Source organism: Parambassis ranga, chromosome 15 (genome assembly GCF_900634625.1).
Source record: "Parambassis ranga chromosome 15, fParRan2.1, whole genome shotgun sequence".
Taxonomy (NCBI): Eukaryota; Metazoa; Chordata; class Actinopteri; family Ambassidae; genus Parambassis; species Parambassis ranga.
This window is the reverse complement of record NC_041035.1, coordinates 19,510,505-19,529,848: the sequence shown is the minus strand read 5'-3', so window position 1 is coordinate 19,529,848 and position 19,344 is coordinate 19,510,505. Positions and strand designations below refer to the sequence as shown.

General features: G+C 45.2%; 1 protein-coding gene across 2 annotated transcripts; it reads left to right on the top strand.

Annotated features, from left to right (window-relative positions):
* Nucleotides 1–342: 342 nt before the first annotated feature.
* On the top strand, nucleotides 343–18,385 carry marchf5 (membrane-associated ring finger (C3HC4) 5). 2 transcript variants are annotated; one of them, XM_028424148.1, is made up of 6 exons: nucleotides 343–788; nucleotides 9,483–9,685; nucleotides 16,120–16,250; nucleotides 16,340–16,523; nucleotides 16,652–16,818; nucleotides 17,224–18,385. In XM_028424148.1, the coding sequence occupies exons 1-6, from the start codon at nucleotides 745–747 to the stop codon at nucleotides 17,338–17,340; spliced, it is 846 nt and encodes a 281-aa protein (XP_028279949.1). In that variant the 5' UTR covers nucleotides 343–744; the 3' UTR covers nucleotides 17,341–18,385. The 2 variants fall into 2 exon arrangements, with proteins under 2 accessions (XP_028279949.1, XP_028279948.1); XM_028424147.1 differs by lacking the exon at nucleotides 343–788 and adding an exon at nucleotides 4,172–4,517.
* The last annotated feature ends 959 nt before the right edge of the window (nucleotides 18,386–19,344 follow it).

Below are 19,344 nucleotides of genomic sequence, written 5' to 3'. Positions count from 1 at the left end.
TGCGTACTCTGAGACTGTTGGCAATAAAAATCCTGTTTATTTTATTTAAAAATTGTTTATAGAATAGAAAAGTTTAACACATAATACGTGTGTAGAAAATATTCTGAACTGACAAAAGTAGTAAATATGTGCTAATTAGACTAAAAATCCAAATATGTTAATTTAAATTAAAAGTATGATTATATATATTTTTTGTATTTGTTCGCCTACAGGATCCATCTTTGGACTGGTTTCATTACATTAATATAATGGATTTAACAGGAACAGGAAGTGACTACATTTCCCATCAACCCGGAAGTGTGTACTTTGCGGTGCGCGTCTTTGTTTTGATGACGCAGCTACGCACAGATGGCTATTTTTGCGGCGCCTCAGAGACGGCCAGTCAATGGAATCAAACGGTCACGCTAAACGAGGCCGTAGCAGCTGTAGAGGGGATTTTTACTTGGAAATAGTGCATCGGTCGCAAATCAATGCAATTTAGACTGCTGCGACCGCGGAGGAATAGTTTTATGCACAATAGGTGGCTCGTTTGCAGCTGACGCGCTATAGCAACACAAGGCCTGCGTAGCTAGTAAGCGCTCCTGAAGCTAACTAGTTAGCAAGTGATTTAACGGCGTCCGCAGCTGCAGCAGATCAACAGGCGTCCCATTTTAATGTTTTATCTGTAACGTCGTTAACCCCCCTCTACCGTGTAGATAATAGTTGATTATTATTATTATTATTTTTTTGTGCTTAATCGCGACAATGGCGGAACAGAGTGCAGTGGTCATGCAGCAGAATCTGGACAGGTGAGTTCAAGTTTACATGCTAACATGCTAATTGCAGCTTTACGTAAAGCAGACGTTGTTGTCCGAGACTTTGTGAAGGTTTGATTATATATTCAAAACACCCGTCAGTTGGGTTAATGAGTCACTGGACGTCATTATCTAAAGCAGGTGTGTGTGTGTGTGTGTCTGTGTGTCTGTGTGTGTGTGTGTGTGTGTGAAAGGTCGTTGTGCAGTACAAGCTGCTGAATATTAGTTGATACTGATTTTAAGTAACCTTAATACTTCTATATCACCTTCATGCACATTGTTCTCATCTCGTTCATACATTTTGTGATTCCCAAGCTATAGCAGTTAAAGCAGTTTGTTCCTAAACCTGTAAACTACTGATCACAAACTGTACTATGAACAAAAACATTCATTATGACACTGCTTTGTATGTGTTACATAAGATCTTAAATACTATATTCAATGACTATATGATTGTGCAATCTTAGACAGACCATCTGCATCAGTTGTCTCATAACTAATTTGTCAGTTCTGTAATAATTCTGTTAAGAAGTTTGTGATCCACTACTAACATGTGTGTGCTGTGTTGTAGAAAAGAAAAACTCCAGGAGCCGATGAGGGAGAAAAAGGTGCAAAGGATGTATTAAAGAAACACTTGTGAGGGAGGAATGTGGAGAAGCACAGCCGTGCGTTATTATAGGGAACAAAAGCCGCGTTGGAGACGTGAACCCTGCAAATTGAATTTAAATAAATAATTTTCAAGGGTCACTTGGAGAGGATATCTGCTGTCAGTTAGGGCTGAACGATTTTAAGATTTTAAGAATAAATTGAATTGCGATTTTTCTGGCAAATATTGCGATTTCGATTTTGAATTTTCGAAGTTTTAGTGCACATGAGCATTTGCAAAGATCACAGAAACTTACACTCAACCTAAGGTTAAACAATAAATACAGTACTGAGACTTAAGTACCTCCTAAAGTTCAATGTGATTTAGAACAAATGATCGAACTTTAATGGGAATCATATCTAAGGACAAAGGGAGCTGCTGCTGTCACCTCTGTCCACCGTTTACTAGAGTCCTCATATGGAGCCTCTTCATCAAATGCCTGCGTTGTTGTTTTGGTGACGTCATTAGCTGTTGACTCTGTCTGCCCCACAGCACAAACACACACAGGTGTAGAAGAGCTGCTGACGGCACAACAGCAGCGAACCTGAATATAACGAGCTGGTGATGTTCAGAGAGGTGGGCGCGTACGTGCTCGTAGCATTATAATACATTCGTATACATGCGGCCCTTCCACTGCGACGGGCAGAAACAGCACCGAACATAAAGGCGGAGTTCGTTTTAGGGACCAGTTCCTCCGTTTTCTTTTCGTTTTCAGCCGTAGCATTTGACAAAACAAAACCTGATTCAGTGCTAAAAATCGTGGCTTTGACGATCTCAAAATCGCGTTGTCCGAGATCGCAATTTTCGGTCTAAAACGATAGATCGTTCAGCCGTATGTCACAGGGTGATAAATTCATACAATTATATTTTTTTTTCAAACATTTTGGGGCTGCAGATACCTACAGAGTAGCTTTGAAAAAGTTTGCTCACTTAAAGGACGTACAAATGTTACGTCACACTCATCAGGTTGATTTGTCTTGTAGCAGTTAATGCTGTCAAATAAGGTTAACAGTTTCATAATGGCGGACAATAACAGACCCCCCCAAAATTGTGCAATAGGAAAATCCACTCTTTATGTTCACAGTATAGTTTTGTAAAGCTTCCTCACCCCAAGTGACCACTTTCATTGATGAATCTTCCTAATCAAAGCTAACCTGTTAGCTACTAGTTAGCATTTAAAGAGACTCAGTCAGATCAACCTTTCAGGATTGTGATCATATTTCACACAGAAAGACAACAACTGCATTTACCTTGTGAGGTATTTGTGGGAGACAAAAAAGCACTTACCTGCTATTAATGAGGCTTCAAATTCAAACTAGAAAAGCATTTCATGTTTTAATATTGCGAGCATATGAAAAAGAAACGGCTGAAGAGAAGAACAGTATGAAGTCACTGACCTTAAAGAACAGCCTGTGAATAAACCATATGAAAGGTCTGAGGCTGGAATAATACCATAAGACTATAAGAAGCACAGGCTGTGTGGTTTGAATGTGGATGTTGTGTGTGTGTGTGTTGGCCTGTCACCATGGTAACAGCCCTACCTGCCTGTATCCAGCCAACCTGAATGTTTTATCACCTGCCCCTAACTGCCGCTCTCTCTGTCCCCCTCCTAATGCGTTTCCAATGTAAAAACGTCTGTTTTTGTCCAAACCGAAGCCTTCAGACAAAAAATATGGACACCGTGAGAATCGCAAGAAGTTCTGCTCTTGCTCTACAACACAGAATCATTTTTATGTCTATGATGTCAAAGATGTGGAGATGGCGGTGAGTGAGATGTCTTGTCGGCATTAGAAAATTCTGAATACAAGTTTGCATTACAAATTAGAGCAGCATCTAATGAGCGTTTTAAGACTAAACTGGAGTCTGTAGCTTGAAATTTGTAGGAGGAGATACATTTGGCAGATGACCCTCGTTGAAGGGCTCTCTCTCATAGACTTCAATGTTAAATGGCTTTTGAATTTGTATTAATATTTTGAAAATGAAACATATTTGCTGTACAGAGCTGAACAGAATGGTGTTTGAACGGTCTCTGTCGCTGAAAGCATGTGGAACTAGTTACATGTCAAAGTTGAAGGTGGTTTTGAAGGCTCCTCTTTTTTTCCTATGAGGAAAAAAAAATCAGAAAATGATTAATATTTTTAATATTATAATATTTAGAAAAAAAAGTTGAAGTTGACCCGGAATGTCCTCAATAAGCTGAACACTTTGATATTTGAATGGCTGAAATCGGATAATGTGCCTTGCAGCAATCTAACCAATAACTTGGGATGTGACTTATTTTGGAGGCAGGGATCAAATGTAAACAACAGCGTTGCCCAGACATCCAAGTTACACACATGGAACTTAACAGGTCATCTTCATGTGGACAGACGATGGACTGCAAGTTAAATATCAGCCTTTAAAAGTCTTTATTTTGATGATGTTACATACATCTTGACATGAATTATTAGGAGGAGTTATAATAAAATACTGTGACTTTACCTGTATGAAACCACCTCAGACTTCTTTGGGATCTTATGGCTTATGTCACAATGTGCTCTGTGTGTGAGCACATCTGAACATTGGTTCAGAGCACGTATCCGTGCCGTTTCCATCGACAAAGTCACCACCTTCCGATAGGTGTTGCAGTACGCACTAGAAGGCATTTGTTGGCACTTTACTTTCTGTCAATATTGAACTTTGGACGTTGTGACTGTTTCCTCAGTGCATGGTACAGTAGCATAAAGAAAGGACGGGCATGGGAGGTTTGTGAAGTGTGCTTTGGCTGCGTGCTGTGCCTGTGTGGCAGAGGCAATAACCCTGACGGTGTTTGAGGAGCCGATAGCACGAAGATGTATGTCATGTCCCCTCGCTTCTAGACAGTTGTGTACCCAGCCTCTATCGCTGACAAACATAAGGCTCCACAGGCTCTTATCGGGGCCTGCCACAGGCAGCCAACTGCCCCTGCAATGCAGTGTTTCACAAATAGATGTGGGAGACACATTTCAATCCAGACGGACCCCTTTATTGGCTCTCGCACCACCTCCCTGCTTTTCTTTTCTTGCCTGGTTTTGTTGTCCGGATTGCCGACCCTCTCGGTATGAATTGGTTGATAAATATGTGCTTTATTTCATAAAGGCTAATACCGATTGACTCTGCAGATAGGGTTTTATTCTTTATTATCAATCATAGTGTGTTTCTGAACGAAGTATGTTCTTTTTTTAGTTTATTTTAGATCTTAAATGGATTTTTCTTTTTAGATTTACGAGTATAAGACTGTTTTGGCTCAAATGTCTGTTTATTTTTGATCAAATTATTCAGCTGTTATTTTGTCTGTATTGTTGTTCAATCACAGAAAGACCAAAACACAAAATTGAAAATACATTTTGATTAGAAATGTACAGTATTCATTATTCTAATCTCTTAATTTTTGTTATGTAATGGGTTATGGACATATTCCAGAAACGGCGATCAATAGCTGGTCAGCATCTGACCTGCCTTGCCTTGGTAATCTGCAGCTTGCATAAATAACTGTGATTCATGGCACTGACTTCAGTGAAAGCTCGTTGCCAAATGACACAGCCAGCGTGGTTTAGCTAGCAGGCTTGAGTTACTCAAACCACAACGATGTTCTAACACTTCATAGCTCTTCATGCTGGTAAATTTTACAGGCAGCACAGAATTATCACCTGGATATTTAAGACAAAATTACATGTGAATAGGAAGTGATGTCAGCCATGTGACTGTACATTTCATTAGAGACAGTTTGGACTAGTAAACCGTAAGCCGCCACTGGTCAAAGTCTTGTGAATTTTGCGAAGCAGCCACACGTAGGCCAATGAAAACATAAACAAACGCCTTTTTTTTTCCTGGACTCCTGTGCACGTGTTAACATAATACAAAGGTCGCAATGTCCAAAACTGTGCTGCTATGTGTAATGGAGCCGCAGGATACAGTTTTGTTGTTGGTTAGCTCAGTGGACAAACTTAGTTCCCTTGTGAAACACTGTTGACATGATCATGGATAAATGTCTCTGTGACCAACGGGTTAAATGAGAATGATGCTGTTTAGAAATGTCAGACAGCAAAGTGGTAATTTTAGAGGTTGATGTAGAGACATGCTGTTATTTATTTATTTATTTTTACCTTGTGTGGAGGAAAATGCTCTATAGCTGCTGCTGCTGTGGCAGCTGACACCTTTTTTTTTTTGCCAAAGGCTCATTAAAGCAGGCAGCAGTAAACAAAGCTTTCTGAATCAATGTGTGCAAACACCCAGTGCTGTTATTAAACTCACTGGGACTTGAAACAGTCAGACATGGAGAGGCTCTCCTGGGCCTTAACCTCACTTTTTAAGATCTTTGTGGACCAGAATCCATTGCTCCTGCCTTTGTGAAGAGGAACCTCCAGTTTTCCCACAGTCACGTGACTGTCGCTGAGTGAAAGGAGCCTTTGTAGGGTGGCTTACGCACTTTTTCAAAGAACAGGAGCCTGACTTGTGAGACGATGAGAAAGTAGCTACGCTGTCGCACTCATCTTTGTACAGGGTGTCAATCACTCTGTCATTCCGTATTCCGTCAGAGTGCGCCACAAGACCCCACTTTTCTACGTATATGTGACAGTATGCGCTTTCTTCAATTGTCAGAATGATAACCACAGCTGAGGTGGAACACATGATCGCCGCCAAGCTCAAAAGGACCTGCAGTCCTTCACTGCTGAATATTCTTTTGATCCTGGTAGCTTGAAGTTTTTTTCCAAAATAACTGGTGAAATCAAAAGGATGATACACACCGCCGCTCGCCCACCCTTGAAGTTTCAAAGCAGTCGGTTAGCATTAGAGTGGATTAAAGCTCATTGTGAAAACGGCAAAGCCCCACTTGAGTTTGTCTGGTTAACGTGTAAATAAGTGGGCTGAGACGGCAGGTCACCTTGCCTCAGTGAAGTTCAGGTCAGACTCCATCATTGGATTTTATGTTCTTGAAGGATGTTTTGATGGAAACCTTCCAGTTCTTGGTTTAGCAGTAATGGGGTAATGTTTCACCTGTGATCTGTAAAGTTGGTTTTTCTTGTGTATAAATGTGCAGTAATATGTGAACAGGACGGGATTAGTCACATCACATCTGCCGATATACAGACCATGGGTGTTTTTTATGTGCACAGGAATTCTCTGTATGCAGCGGACATTTTATGCATGTGCACCGTGGACCTGTCTGCCACAGTGTTCTGTTAAACAGGGCTGAGGCGACAGTGAGCTGGAGATTAAGGTTTCGCACAGAGGATAGCGTTTCGGTGCTGTTGTATTGGATCCTGTCATGCTGCGGGGCTGGGTTACAGGAACAGGAGCCAGCGAATCTAGGGTAGCGCTGGGTTTTGTTCTCGGCTGTCGTGCTCCTGTGGAGACGTCTGTCCGCTGCTCTACCCTGCTTCTCGTTTTCATGTTTTATAGCGTTCCAGTCGCTTCACACTGCCTTTGGAACCCCCCATCCACCGCGTAAGACGTGCACCACGCGATATATTTTAGACTTAACTGTATCAGACGCATGTCAAACAGTATGGGGCAGGAAAATACAGAGGAGGAGGTGGTTACACTGTGTGCTCAGTAAGAACTGTAGACCTGGGTGTGGATGGAGGCCTGGTGTCGCCATCAGACTCTGATTCACCGCATGTTCCCACTGTGGCCCTTTAGCCGGACGTGTCATCCGAGCACCTCGACCTGAACGCTCCTCTCCTGCATTGTCATGTTTTATTCAGCACCAGGGGAGTATTGGAAAATCATTCATTGCAGGCAGGCAGGCAGGCAGGCAGCAACCTGAGCAAATAATCCAAGCTGACCATCCAGGCTGTGACAGAGGACCCCCTCTACTCTCCTGTGGCACCAGTAACGGAGCACATCCAGGCCCCTCAGTATGACGATGACAGAAGGCCTCAGATTTGCCATCCATTATTCAGCTGTGGGACCAGGGGGGTTGAAATGTACGTGGTGTTCTGGTGGGATTCGCTGAGTCAAGCTCTGTGGCTGAATGGTGAAGTGGGGAAGTGCTGCTGGAGGAGAACAAGAAAAGTTAGACTGATGTCACGTGTGACACACTTACACAACATTTTATTCTCCTCTTAGAATCCTGGCCATGGTCTTGTTCTGGTACTGATTCTAAGAGGATGCTGCTGCATGCCGGCATTCCCTGATGATAAAGAGCATAGTTTGCAAAGTGTGAGAAATGACTAGAAGCTGAATATATTAATGATTGTGTATACAGAGGTCTGAATAAGCAGGTTTCTTGTCTGGACTCTGAATAATGTGGAATCCATGAATATTAATCTGCCCATTTTCTGCCCTTCAATTTTAACAAACGTTACTTAATCTGAGTGATCCATAAAATAAAATGGAAAATCCCAGCCTGAGAGAAAAGCAAAACCAATCTCTTAAAGTACGCGTTTCCCCCTTTTTAATATATGTCAGAGGTTTATAGGAGGCGTGCAGGCTAATCATTTTTTTTCCCCCATTCATCTAGTGAAATGCCACCTGTTGAAGGCTCAGTGTAATTATGAAAATGAGAACATAAATATCACAGGCTGAAAATGGGTCGAGGGCAGCAGCAGCAGCAGCCAGCCCCTGAACTAGCAGATCTCCTAGCAACAGGCGAGTCCCAGGCCAAATGAGTATGAATGAGAGTTGGCAGTTTGGCTGTTTTTCCTAATTTCAACAAGACAAAAAAAAAAGATGTTTGTTCCTATTTTTCATTTGAGCTGGGTGGATTCCTGCGGCAGCCTTTGTCTGATGTAGATGGCAGCTAAAATAAGTTGGACTGTTTTACATTCTTGTGTGCTTGACCTCCTGCAGCGAGGCACTTGGGTGGTGAACCTTCAAAAAGCCAGTCGCACGCTGCTGATTAATCATTGAAAAGCCATACAATGTCACAGTTGGAGATGTACTGTGGTAAGGTCAGGGAAGCTGCATGTCATATTATATTGCCTCCCAGATGTTGGAGTTGGCGTGTAGCAGAGGACGACAAGGGGAGAAGCAATGTTCGCAAGACGAGTCCGGTTAATTGGATGACGGCACAGAAGACAGGCCTAACCTCCTGAGTGGCACAACCCCCCCTTTTTTTTTTTTTTAGGTGGAGGAACAGTTTTACTCAGAAGGCCCTTCTCTGTGCCTGGGAGTAGAGGGAGGATGTGTTGGGATACCTGTGACAGGAGGGGGGTTGAAATGTGGTTTGGCAGGCGTCCAGAACAAGGCGTTTGTCTGGATGTGGCACACGAGAGAGACTGCCGGTCCTTTAGGCCCCGTTCACACTGGAGAAAGTCATTCCAGCTAGAGTAGGATTGAGCCCAGACAGCCTTTAAGCTGGTCTCGTTCAGACCTATTTTCAAATCTGGCTAGCACACAGTTGTGTCCGCACTCAATCCGGCTTCATCCAGCGTGTTTGCTGTTCTCCAAACCACTAGGTGGCGCCTCGTAATATGGCTAATAATGTGGCTAGCCGGATTCGCTAGCCACGTTTGCGTTCACACCTGAGCCACATTTGAGCCAATCCTGCTAGATCCACCTCTCGAGGGTGGATCTAGCCGGCTTGAAATCAAACTGGATTCAGCCGGATTGGAGGTGTTCACACTCGGAAAAAAACACATCTGGATTGATCTGGATGCGGCCAAATCCTGCTTGCACCGCACATGTTAAACAGGACCTTTTCTTCACACAATGTAGCCTCATGTAAAGGCAAAGCCTGAACTTGTGTGTGTGATGTAGATCGTTCCACCTCTGAAATATAACCCCCTGAACATGTACAGCCTGAAGGGTCTGTTTGTTTGTGCACTGCACTGTCACATATGCATGACAAGCAGTCAGCATGACAGCGTATTTGCCCATAGGGTTTATGTATTGATCCTGGCTGGTTTCATGCTTGCCGGCTCCAGAGTGATGCTGTCCTTGTGTTTATCTACATTCAGCCTGGTGCTATTTGATCAGTGTTTCCTGAATGCTGAAAAACAGCCGTGCCACCATTTTTTCCATCAGATGTCACTGGTTGTGTTCTCATTCATTCATTGTCTGTGTGTGTTTGGTTTCAGGAGCTGCTGGGTGTGCTTCGCCACAGACGAGGATGACCGCACGGCGGAGTGGGTGCGTCCGTGTCGCTGCCGCGGCTCCACCAAGTGGGTCCATCAGGCCTGCCTGCAGCGCTGGGTGGACGAGAAGCAGCGGGGCAACAGCACGGCACGTGTGGCCTGCCCACAGTGCAACGCAGAATACCTCATCGTCTTCCCTAAACTAGGTGCGTTGCATTTCACAGCGGGCAGCACAAAGGCAGGTTAAAGGCTTCAGGACAAGTGAACACAACTTCTATCTCCGTTTGTTGTTTATGTGAATGACAAACAGTTCAATATTGAGTCTAAATTTGATTTACTGTGCTCTCAAATGTTCTGGGAAGTTTCCTTCTCAGCTGGTCGTCTATGTATGTCGATGTAAATGGAGTCGTGAAGCTCCTCTTTGAGGGTTCTGTTGGTAGCTGCTGCCTGCACTGTGCCCTAAGCTCTGAGAGACGTTCAGTTTGTCTTGCCTGAGTGCTTGTTTATTTACTCCAGAGCCAGCATAGTTTTCTGTGGTGATCTGGGTAAATATTTCCTTTCAGCATGACGGGGAACAGAAGCACGCTCACTTGTTACACAGCTCAGCTTCTGGCTGATTGACCGGCCACAGTTTAGAGAAGCAGCTGCCTCAATTATCCGGACACGTCACAGTGACGAGGGCGGCCTTTGTTCCCAACAGCTATGACTCGGTTAGTAAAAATATGCCGCACAGAGCCGTGCGTGTTTGGTCAGGACCTGCTCACTTTCAGTTTCTCTAACTTCACAGATGCATTTTTACGACCGTGACTGTCACAGAGAAACTAATAAGTGCGGTTTTAGTGTCAATGTTTTCTCCCATGTGAAGACCTGGGCGGGTTCAGTTTATAGTTCACAGTGCCCACGAGTCACTCGGCTGGCCGTTATCCGTTAGATCCGAGAGAGAAGATGCAATTTGAGACCGGAGCTGGACTGAAGACAATGTTAGCCTGCAGGAGGGCAGGCCCCGGTTGGTAAACGGGTTCATCTATATTTATAGTAACCAAGGCTGTGCTGTCACTCACTCACGCTGGTATAAGCAGAAGGTCTCAAGTGTGTGTGTCTGCATCTGTGAGCTGATTATCGGCTGGAAGCCAGTCAGGCTATTTGTAAATATGTCTGTCACACTGCTGTCATTCTGCAGTTAAGATTAATTGGCTCACAGGTCTCGAACAGGACTGTTAATCTGTGCTGTAGCAACTCTTACTTTTCAACTCTACACTTTTTGTAAGTGCTAAGTGACAGTTCGCATTAGTAAGTATCACATTTATTAGTACACAAGTTAAAAAAGCATCTGTTGGAGATGAGGAACATGGAAAGCTTGAGTTATGTGCTAAGATTATTTAGAGTTTGAGGTGGGATTTTCTCAGTTTGTTTAAGATCCGATGAGAAAAATCAACTAAATACTGTTGTACACACTGTGATGCTGTAGGCTGTTCAGCCCTCAGTACACATGTGATGTTTAATACGATGAAGATTCTTCATCAGGGTTGTTTTTCGTCATGGGAGACGATGTGGGTGCTGCGATGACGTCTCCACTTCAGTTTCCACTCCGTGTTGCGCCTGCCTGTCATTCAGTGCATGTGGGACTGGCAGCGAGAGCGACTTCGGGTGTCCGTCGGTCTGTTTGTGTCTATGCCAGAGAACGCTCTGCTTCAATAAATGCAAAATGAATCGGCGCACATAGATGTTGTGATTCAGTGCAACTGAGGTGAAGCCATGCCTGCCTTGTTGCCAGGCAACATGGTAAATCGCATGTCTCTCAGTTAGGTATTCACCTTTTCTTCTACTTCCTGTGTGATTTTAAAATAATGGTAAACTGAGGACGGAACAAATGCATGCGCGATGTTTAAGTTTTAAAATCCCTTAAAATTTGGAGTTTTCAAAGATGTTTATTAACATAAGTGCCGTGAGTTTGAGGTTCTTCGTGCATTGAGGCTGTGATGATTTCAGCCCGGTCTCGTCCTTACAAAGACTTTGTGGACAATGATTTTATTTTTTTTGTCCCGCTCTTTATAGAAAGGCTGGCATAAAAATAACTCAAGGTCCAGACTGTCTGTTTTTACTCCCAGGGCCTTCTTCAGAGTTTGTGGTCTTTTATCATTAGTTCAGATACTCCTACTCTGTTATAATGGAATGACTAGTCTTTTAGGCCCCGTTCACACTGGAGAAAGTCATTCCAGCTAGAGTAGGATTGAGCCCAGACAGCCTTTAAGCTGGATGCGTTCAGACCTATTTTCAAATCTGGCTAGCACACACTTGTGTCCGCACTCAATCCGGCTTCATCCAGAGTGTTTGCGGTCCTCCAAACCACTAGGTGGCGCCTCGTAATATACAGAGTCCGTTCATGCCGCGGTAGGACCGCGCATGTGCATGCGTCATGCGGGTTTTTTGTCCCGTGTCGTGCCCCGTGAACCGGAAGTAGCATGTCACTAGCCGGATTCGCTCGCCACATTTGCGTTCACACCTGAGCCACATTTGAGCCAATCCGGCTCTATCCAGTTTGATTTCAATCTGGCTAGATCCACCCACGAGAGGTGGATCTAGCCGGATTGAAATCAAACTGGATAGAGCCGGATTTGAGGTGTTCACACTCAGAAAAAAACACATCTGGATTGATCTGGATGCGGCCGAAGCCTGCTTAAGCCACATTTTTTCCCCAGTGTGAACGGGGTATTATTTTGAAAGGACACTTCTTTATTTACCTTTGCTCAGAGAATGATGTGGAAGGCGTCATTTAAAAAACTTTTTTTTTGTCATTTGCTGCTATTTTTGGTTAAAGTCTGCAGATATTGTTCCAATAAATTCCTTTGGGCATATCAGTCACGTGATGGAAATGTTATGACAGCCCCTTCTGTTCCAAAATGTAAATAGCATCTGGACAGAAAGTGGACCAGCAGCCGGTCACATGCACTGCGCCTGTTGTGTTTGCTTCAGAGGCTGTGAGAAGTCTGCGTTTCCTTCCTAATCCTTTTAGGAAGTGTCAGACAGCGGTGTGGAGAGGGAGCAGTGCAGGGATGATGTGTGGGAGTGAAACTGGGTCACAGGAGGAGCCGACGGGAGCCGCCCATCAAAGGCTGACGGAGCAGATGAGCGGAGGGACGTGAGTTGAGTTCATGGATCTGCAGCCGCCCTGCCTGTGGCCCGAACGTCACATTCGGTCATTATTAGAGTTCTGTACTGTGATGTGACCTTTCCTGGAGGACAGGATGTTCCTCTGACATAAGCCTTTCCAGCTGAGCTGCACATGCAAAAAAAAAAAATCTGGATGGTGATTTGCTAATTTTGCATCTCTGGGACTGTGTGATGTCAGAGTCTGGAGATATTTGCAAAACCATTCGGGTTTGTTACGTGGAGTTTCACCTTCAGAGTCATATTTATTTGCAATTTACGGCACCGAAACCGAACATCTGCGTTCACAGCTCGGCTCCCAGGGGGTTTGCTTCTGAACCTTGTTTTATACGTGCTGAGGTTTTTGGACTCTTACCTTTGAATACAGAGCAGTATCAACTGTAGATTGTATTAGTACTGCCTGAGGCTGCAGGGTACACTGCAGGGCACTAGTGCACTTCAAAGTGAGCTGGAGGAGTACAGTGCTGTCTGTTTTGCTGCATCATTGCTGCAGTGTTCCCGTCCCAGCCCCGTCCTTCTTTTCCTCTTTTGTTACACGGACACAATGATACCTCATAGTTGTGGTCTGCATGTTGCACAGACACCTAAAGAACACTTAAAGTAAGAATACGTCTTTCCCCGTCAAATATAATTTTCGTGGTTTGGCTTCATGAGTGGAGGTATTTGCAGCAGCTTTAATTAGCACCCTTGGAATAATAGCAGTTTCACAGCTTGGTGACGACACTGTGATGACAGCTTTCAGTTTGGGGCGACGGAGCTAAATCTGGGGACAGGTAGAGACGGGGAGCACTGCTGCGAAGCCGCCACGGTGCTTATTTTCTCAGGGTTGCTGCTGAGCCCAGCTCATTTCTACCAGCTTGACGGGCATTACTCATTCCTGCCTCCCCCGGGTCGGACCCCCGCCACCGGATCAGATGGTTGGGAGCCACAGCTCAGCCTTTTCTATTAACCCAGGTTTTGATTGTTTTCACTGACTCCTGGCGCTGGTGAGGTGGAATCCAGTAAAACCTCAGAGTAACCTTTAAAGAGCAGGGCAGCTATTCTGGCCGGTGTCCCACCAGCACCTGCTGCAGAGCCAAAGCCGGCCCATCATGCTGATTTGCCAGGCAATATAACTCTGAGGACGGCCTGTCCTTGCTGCTGCTTCTTTACTGACACTCCTAGAGAGCGTAAACAAGCCAGCTGGAACACTGTGCTAATGTGCGTGCCCACTATTAAAGGGGCTTCTTTCTCTCTCTTCTCCTTCTCCCCTCCTTCCTCCTCCCCCCTTTTTAATTATCTTAATTATGGAATCTGCTGCCAGTGGCTGAAATGAATCGCTCACTTCTCCAGCCTGCCAGCGGCCATTAAGGGGCGACCCAGATCTCCCCCCCCCCGGCCGCGATGGCGTAATGCTTAGGCAGGAAGAAAGCGGAAGAGATTCCAATGCTGTCATCAAAATGTACCGTATTAATGCTCTCAGGCGCTGAGAGAGCAGTCTGCTCGGCAAACACAGGTGCAGTAAAAAGAAGTTCTGGAAAACACCAGGCGCCTGGCAGAGGACGGCAGAGAGCTGCTGCACTAACATTTGTTAGTGTGATATTTCTGAGTGAAGTAGCTCTAAATGTGATAAATGTGCCGTTCCCGCTTCGGGTTCCTCCCTCAGCCCTTCAGCCTGGCCTTCTTAAAATGCTGCACATCCCTCCAGGTTTATACAGAGTTGAATGTACTCAGCTGTAGGAATAGGTGCGCTCCTAACAGGGGCTGAATTGTGCACAGCTTGTGGCAGGTACTTATGGGCAACAGCCTCACAGCGGCTGCGCTGCACAAACAGCTTAATAAAGTCTGTCCTATGTCGGAACTGACCCTAAAATATCTGCAGAGGTATTTTAGAAATCTGTGGCTCTTTTCACTTGATGTGCAGGCTCATGTAAATGTTTAGTGTCACCGCTCCGGCTTCCTCTGACAAATGCATCTGCTCAGGTGTTTGCACTAAATCTGCACACGTCTGAATGCAGCCTGCGATGGAGGGTTTATGTGCTACAAGGACAGTGTGTGTGTGTGTGTGTGTGTTTCCCCCACTTGCTGTACAAGAGGATAATATATTTATCAATCCCCTGCTGACATGAGCAGACCGCTTTCACAAAGACCAGTGACTCAGCAGCACTGTGTTAATACGCCTCATTTCGAAAGCAGACGTGTCAAAATCACTATTTTAAGAATCTGATCTATAAATGTCGTCCTCTCAGAGCGCCTGCTGTGACGACCTTTGAACCAGATTTAATCAAACTGTGACAAAGTTCGCATCGCTGAATGATTCAATGTTAAATGTAAGAAGGGATTTAACTGCTACTGTTTGAGTTCTGCAGAATATGGACCGAGGAAAAACCTAAATCGTTTAGATTTTAGGGTGAGCTGTGTCTTATTTCTACTCAAAAATCAATTTGTTTGTAACAAAGTGAGACTTTTTAAACCTAACCATGGTCTGTATCATAACTCGGATAACTCCACATGCTAGGGTCATTTGATACACATCCTGTTTTACCACCTTCAGTCCTTCTGCACCTAAGATCAACAGTCCTGCTCTTTATTAGCTCTAAGAGGAAGTTTGTACTCCACTAACGCCTCATCCTGGAAGTTATTATTTGAATATAAAACCTGTCTGTCCTGGTTGTGTAAGCAGCGCAGATCAAGTACGACCAGTCGCCTGTTTGAATGTGAAACTAACAGAAGCTTCTCTCCAAACCTTTCTGAACTTAATGCTTCATAATTACTGAGAAACGTCCCACTTTGTGAACTACTAATGTGCCATTTAGGGGAGTGATTAATGCGGCATTTATGGGAAGTTACAGTAAAATGTGCTCAAAAACACCTAAACTGTTGTTTGTGGCCCTGAAGCTCGGTCTGCTCTGTGCTCAGGACCTCATCCTGTATTCAGAGCCTTTGTGGAGTTCTTCAGCAGCCCGGTGCTTTGTGTAGTGGCTCGGTCCCTCTGGTAGCGTCCTCACCCTGCCTCCCCTTCCCTCCTCTGGCTCCTGGGCTGGGTATTAATAGGCTGTGGATGGGTCTGTCTGACTGAGGAAATCAGGTTGCCTTCCTGTAAATATTGCATGATTTCCCTCGAGCCAGCCTGGAATGCCAGAGAGGAGGAAGCAGCAGAGATGTGATCCTGGTGCCAGACGGAGATGTCACCGCTCTGATGGAGAGTTTGGACTTCTGATTAATCCCTCTTACATGTCTGTGGAGAATCGGCCCCGGTTAGTTTTTGATCTGGGTGGAACCTGCTCAGAAAAGCTCCTCCCTGTCTGTCAAGGTGTTCCACTGCCTCGAGGCTTCACCGGGTGTAACCGTTACTGAGCACATGTTTAGTTTACATGTACATCCTGGTGTTTTCTGTTGGAGTATTAGGAACCACGAGGATGATTTTACACAAGTTAAAGCACATTATTGAAAACGCTTTCTGTCGGTTCTGACCGATGTTGCCCTCCTTCAGGTCCTGTGGTTTACGTGCTGGACCTGGCTGACAGGCTCATCTCTAAGGCTGGCCCCTTTGCTGCTGCTGGCATCATGGTGGGCTCCATCTACTGGACGGCTGTCACATACGGAGCCGTCACCGTCATGCAGGTAAGACCAGAGCGTGCACTCGCATACAGGCCCTCCTTTCTTATTTACGAGTAAGAGTCGAGCAGTTGTCTTCTGCTCTGTGTGTCCAGGTGGTCGGCCATAAGGAGGGCCTGGATGTAATGGAGCGGGCCGACCCTCTGTTCCTGCTCATCGGACTGCCGACCATCCCCGTCATGCTGATCCTCGGCAAGATGATCCGCTGGGAGGACTACGTCCTGCGTCTGTGGAGGAAGTACTCCAACAAACTGCAGATCCTCAACAGCATCTTCCCAGGTCAGGACATGATGATGATGATGATGATGATGATGTACCACTGTGCATTTTAAACGCAGTCCGCCCTTTTTTCATCACCTGTACAACACAAACAAATATCTGAACCATCTCCGTCATTGTGTCTGCAGGGATCGGCTGTCCAGTTCCTCGGATCCCCGCAGAGGCCAGCCCCCTGGCGGACCACGTGTCGGCCACGCGGATCCTGTGCGGCGCTCTGGTCTTCCCCACCATCGCCACCATCGTGGGCAAGCTCATGTTCAGCAGCGTAAACTCCAACCTGCAGAGGACCATCCTGGTAGGTGGAGGCAGGAGCTGACCGAGTGATACAAGCAATGCAGTGCACCAGCTGGGTGTTATGTCCGACTTAGAACTGGTCACCTGCGCAGGAAGGAGAGCAAGCTGCCACCCTCAGACATGTTTTAGGTGGTAGAATGTTAAAGCTGCACCTCGCCATCCATCAGGAAAACAGTCGAGTTACAGTTAGTGGGTGTTTTCCAGAGCTCGCAGCTGAACAGGAAGCGGCCACGCCGCTCTGTTTGTGTGTTTATGAGGCTGCTGTTGCTGTCAAGTGTCTGATAGTCGGTGTGAAATTAGAGAAGATCCCCCTTAAGCCAGCAGTGGGAGGAAGCTTTGATGTGTTGAGCTGAATCTGTCTTTAAGCCGTCTTTCAACACACCCTGTGTGTTCTCTGTCCTCGCAGGGAGGCATCGCCTTCGTGGCCATCAAGGGGGCGTTTAAGGTGTACTTCAAACAGCAGCAGTACCTGAGGCAAGCCCACCGCAGGATCCTCAACTTCCCCGAGCAGGAGGAGGCCTGAGGAGCGACAGAGGGACGGATGATCGTCACACCTCTGCCGAGGGGTGAGGAAGGACTATCAGTGAGCAGGAAGTGGACTCAGAATCATCATCCTCCTCCCAAACACCTCACCCCTCTCACCCGCTCCGGAGTGACTCATCACACCCACGCAAGGAGCCGCCACTACATGCTGTTTTTTTTTTGTTTTTTTTAACTTGTGGCGCTTTTTGATGGTGAACACGGACACGACTTGCAGACTGGAGCATGTTCGCACACACACACACACGTTATTAACACACATCTGTCCCAGGAACAGTGCGACTGCAGCGAGGACGCGCTTCAACAATCACATAACTAATACTTATTGTAAACTTACTGTATTTTAATGCGGGGCATGTGTAATTAGAGTTTTATAATTATAATAAATGATTGTTTTATAATGTTTATTTTGCAGGTTCGAGTCGTCCCCAACTTGAAGGGGTTTCTAATGTTTAATGAATGGAATGTATTAAAGAGAAAACAATAAAACTGTGTTTAACAGCTGAGTCACTAAACTACAGGAAGCGTTTGATAAACTGACCACAGACCAGACTTCAGTTCTTCATGCCGCCTCCACCTGATGTTGTTCCTGCCTGGACGGCGTTTTGTTTTTACACAACTTCCAACGCAGCACTTTTTCTTTTTCTGCCATCTTTGTTTTTTTTCCCCCTCCCTCTCAACGCTGCACATTGGGCTGTGGTCATTTAAAGGGTCGGTTCACCCAAACGACAAGCGATCTACAAATTGGATTTCAGGATGAAAACGCGGCTTCTGATTGAGGGAACTGATTCTAAATCACGGTCCTTTTCATGTGTTGCCGTGAGACTTTCATATGTTGGATCACTGGGACTATGTATCCTGCACATGTGAACGTGCCAGCAGCTCCATTCATCATAATCACCACCATGATGCCCCCCCCCCCCCAGCTCTGCCAAAAGAGACGTTTAAAGCGTGACTTGTGTTGCTTCTGACTTTTAGACTTCCACTGTACGGTATCAGTTCTGTGAATAAATGTTATTTTTCCAAAATGTTGATGTGTTGACACTGCAGAGAAACACACACACACACACACATCCATTCACTTGTTTATTAATTAAGAAACACACACAGGAGACAAAAAAACAAAAGCACTCTTCACCGGCCCTGTATCCCAATCAGCCAATCACGGCCTCTAATCCACTCAGTATGTAGGTAAACAGTGCATGGATCACCCTGATATGTAATGTTAGGCTAGTGAAAATCTGCAGAGCTACTGCCTGTGGGTGTGAAACGCTTCCTGCTGCTGCTGGTTGTCTTTGGGCTTTGACCACAGAAGGATAATGGTTGCCTCTTTTCAAAGAGGAGCTGCGTTTAAAAAGCCGAAATGGTTTTGATCTGGTAGTAAAATGCTGGAAAGCACTGAAGAAGCGTGTTGATAAAGCAGACCGGTACACTTCCCTTCCCAAAAGTCCCTTCAAAAGCAGAGGTTTTCAGAGCGTGAGGCGGGAGCTCGGTGAGCTGAAGTGAAACGTTTTTTTTACAGTAGTGGAAAGGAGAAGACGGAGAACAGCTTCAATTTGGTCAAAGTTCAGGTGGTTTTTGTTTGTGGTTTCACTGCTTTCATGCATTACTGAAAAGAAAATACACCATGTGACCAAAAGTATGTTGACACCATGATGTAGTTTGGAAATCTTTATGCTGCAGTCTACTGATGGTTGGCTGCGTTATTGCTTAGTAACTCACAGACAATCCATCAATATGTTCATCCATCATTTTATGGACAATCAAGTGAAAATTATAGTTCCAATTATACATTCACTGGCTAATTATTGCAGCTTCAGAGCAAATCATGGAGACTTAGATATTTTTGCCTGTTTGTCAGCATTAAGAAGCTAAAAGAAACTTGACAGCTGACTTCATCAGACTCCTGCAAACATGCATTGGCTGGGTGTCCACATACTTTTGGCCAGATAGTAATAATTACGGTCAAAGACATTAGGAGTGTGGT

Excerpts from the sequence above, each read along its gene's own strand:
- marchf5 (XM_028424147.1), top strand. The coding sequence starts at position 4,276 with ATGTCATGTCCCCTCGCTTCTAGACAGTTGTGTACCCAGCCTCTATCG. Across the intron at positions 4,518-9,482 it reads CCGGATTGCCGACCCTCTCG|GAGCTGCTGGGTGTGCTTCG; the intron begins GTATGAATTGGT and ends GTTTGGTTTCAG. Across the intron at positions 9,686-16,119 it reads CATCGTCTTCCCTAAACTAG|GTCCTGTGGTTTACGTGCTG; the intron begins GTGCGTTGCATT and ends GCCCTCCTTCAG.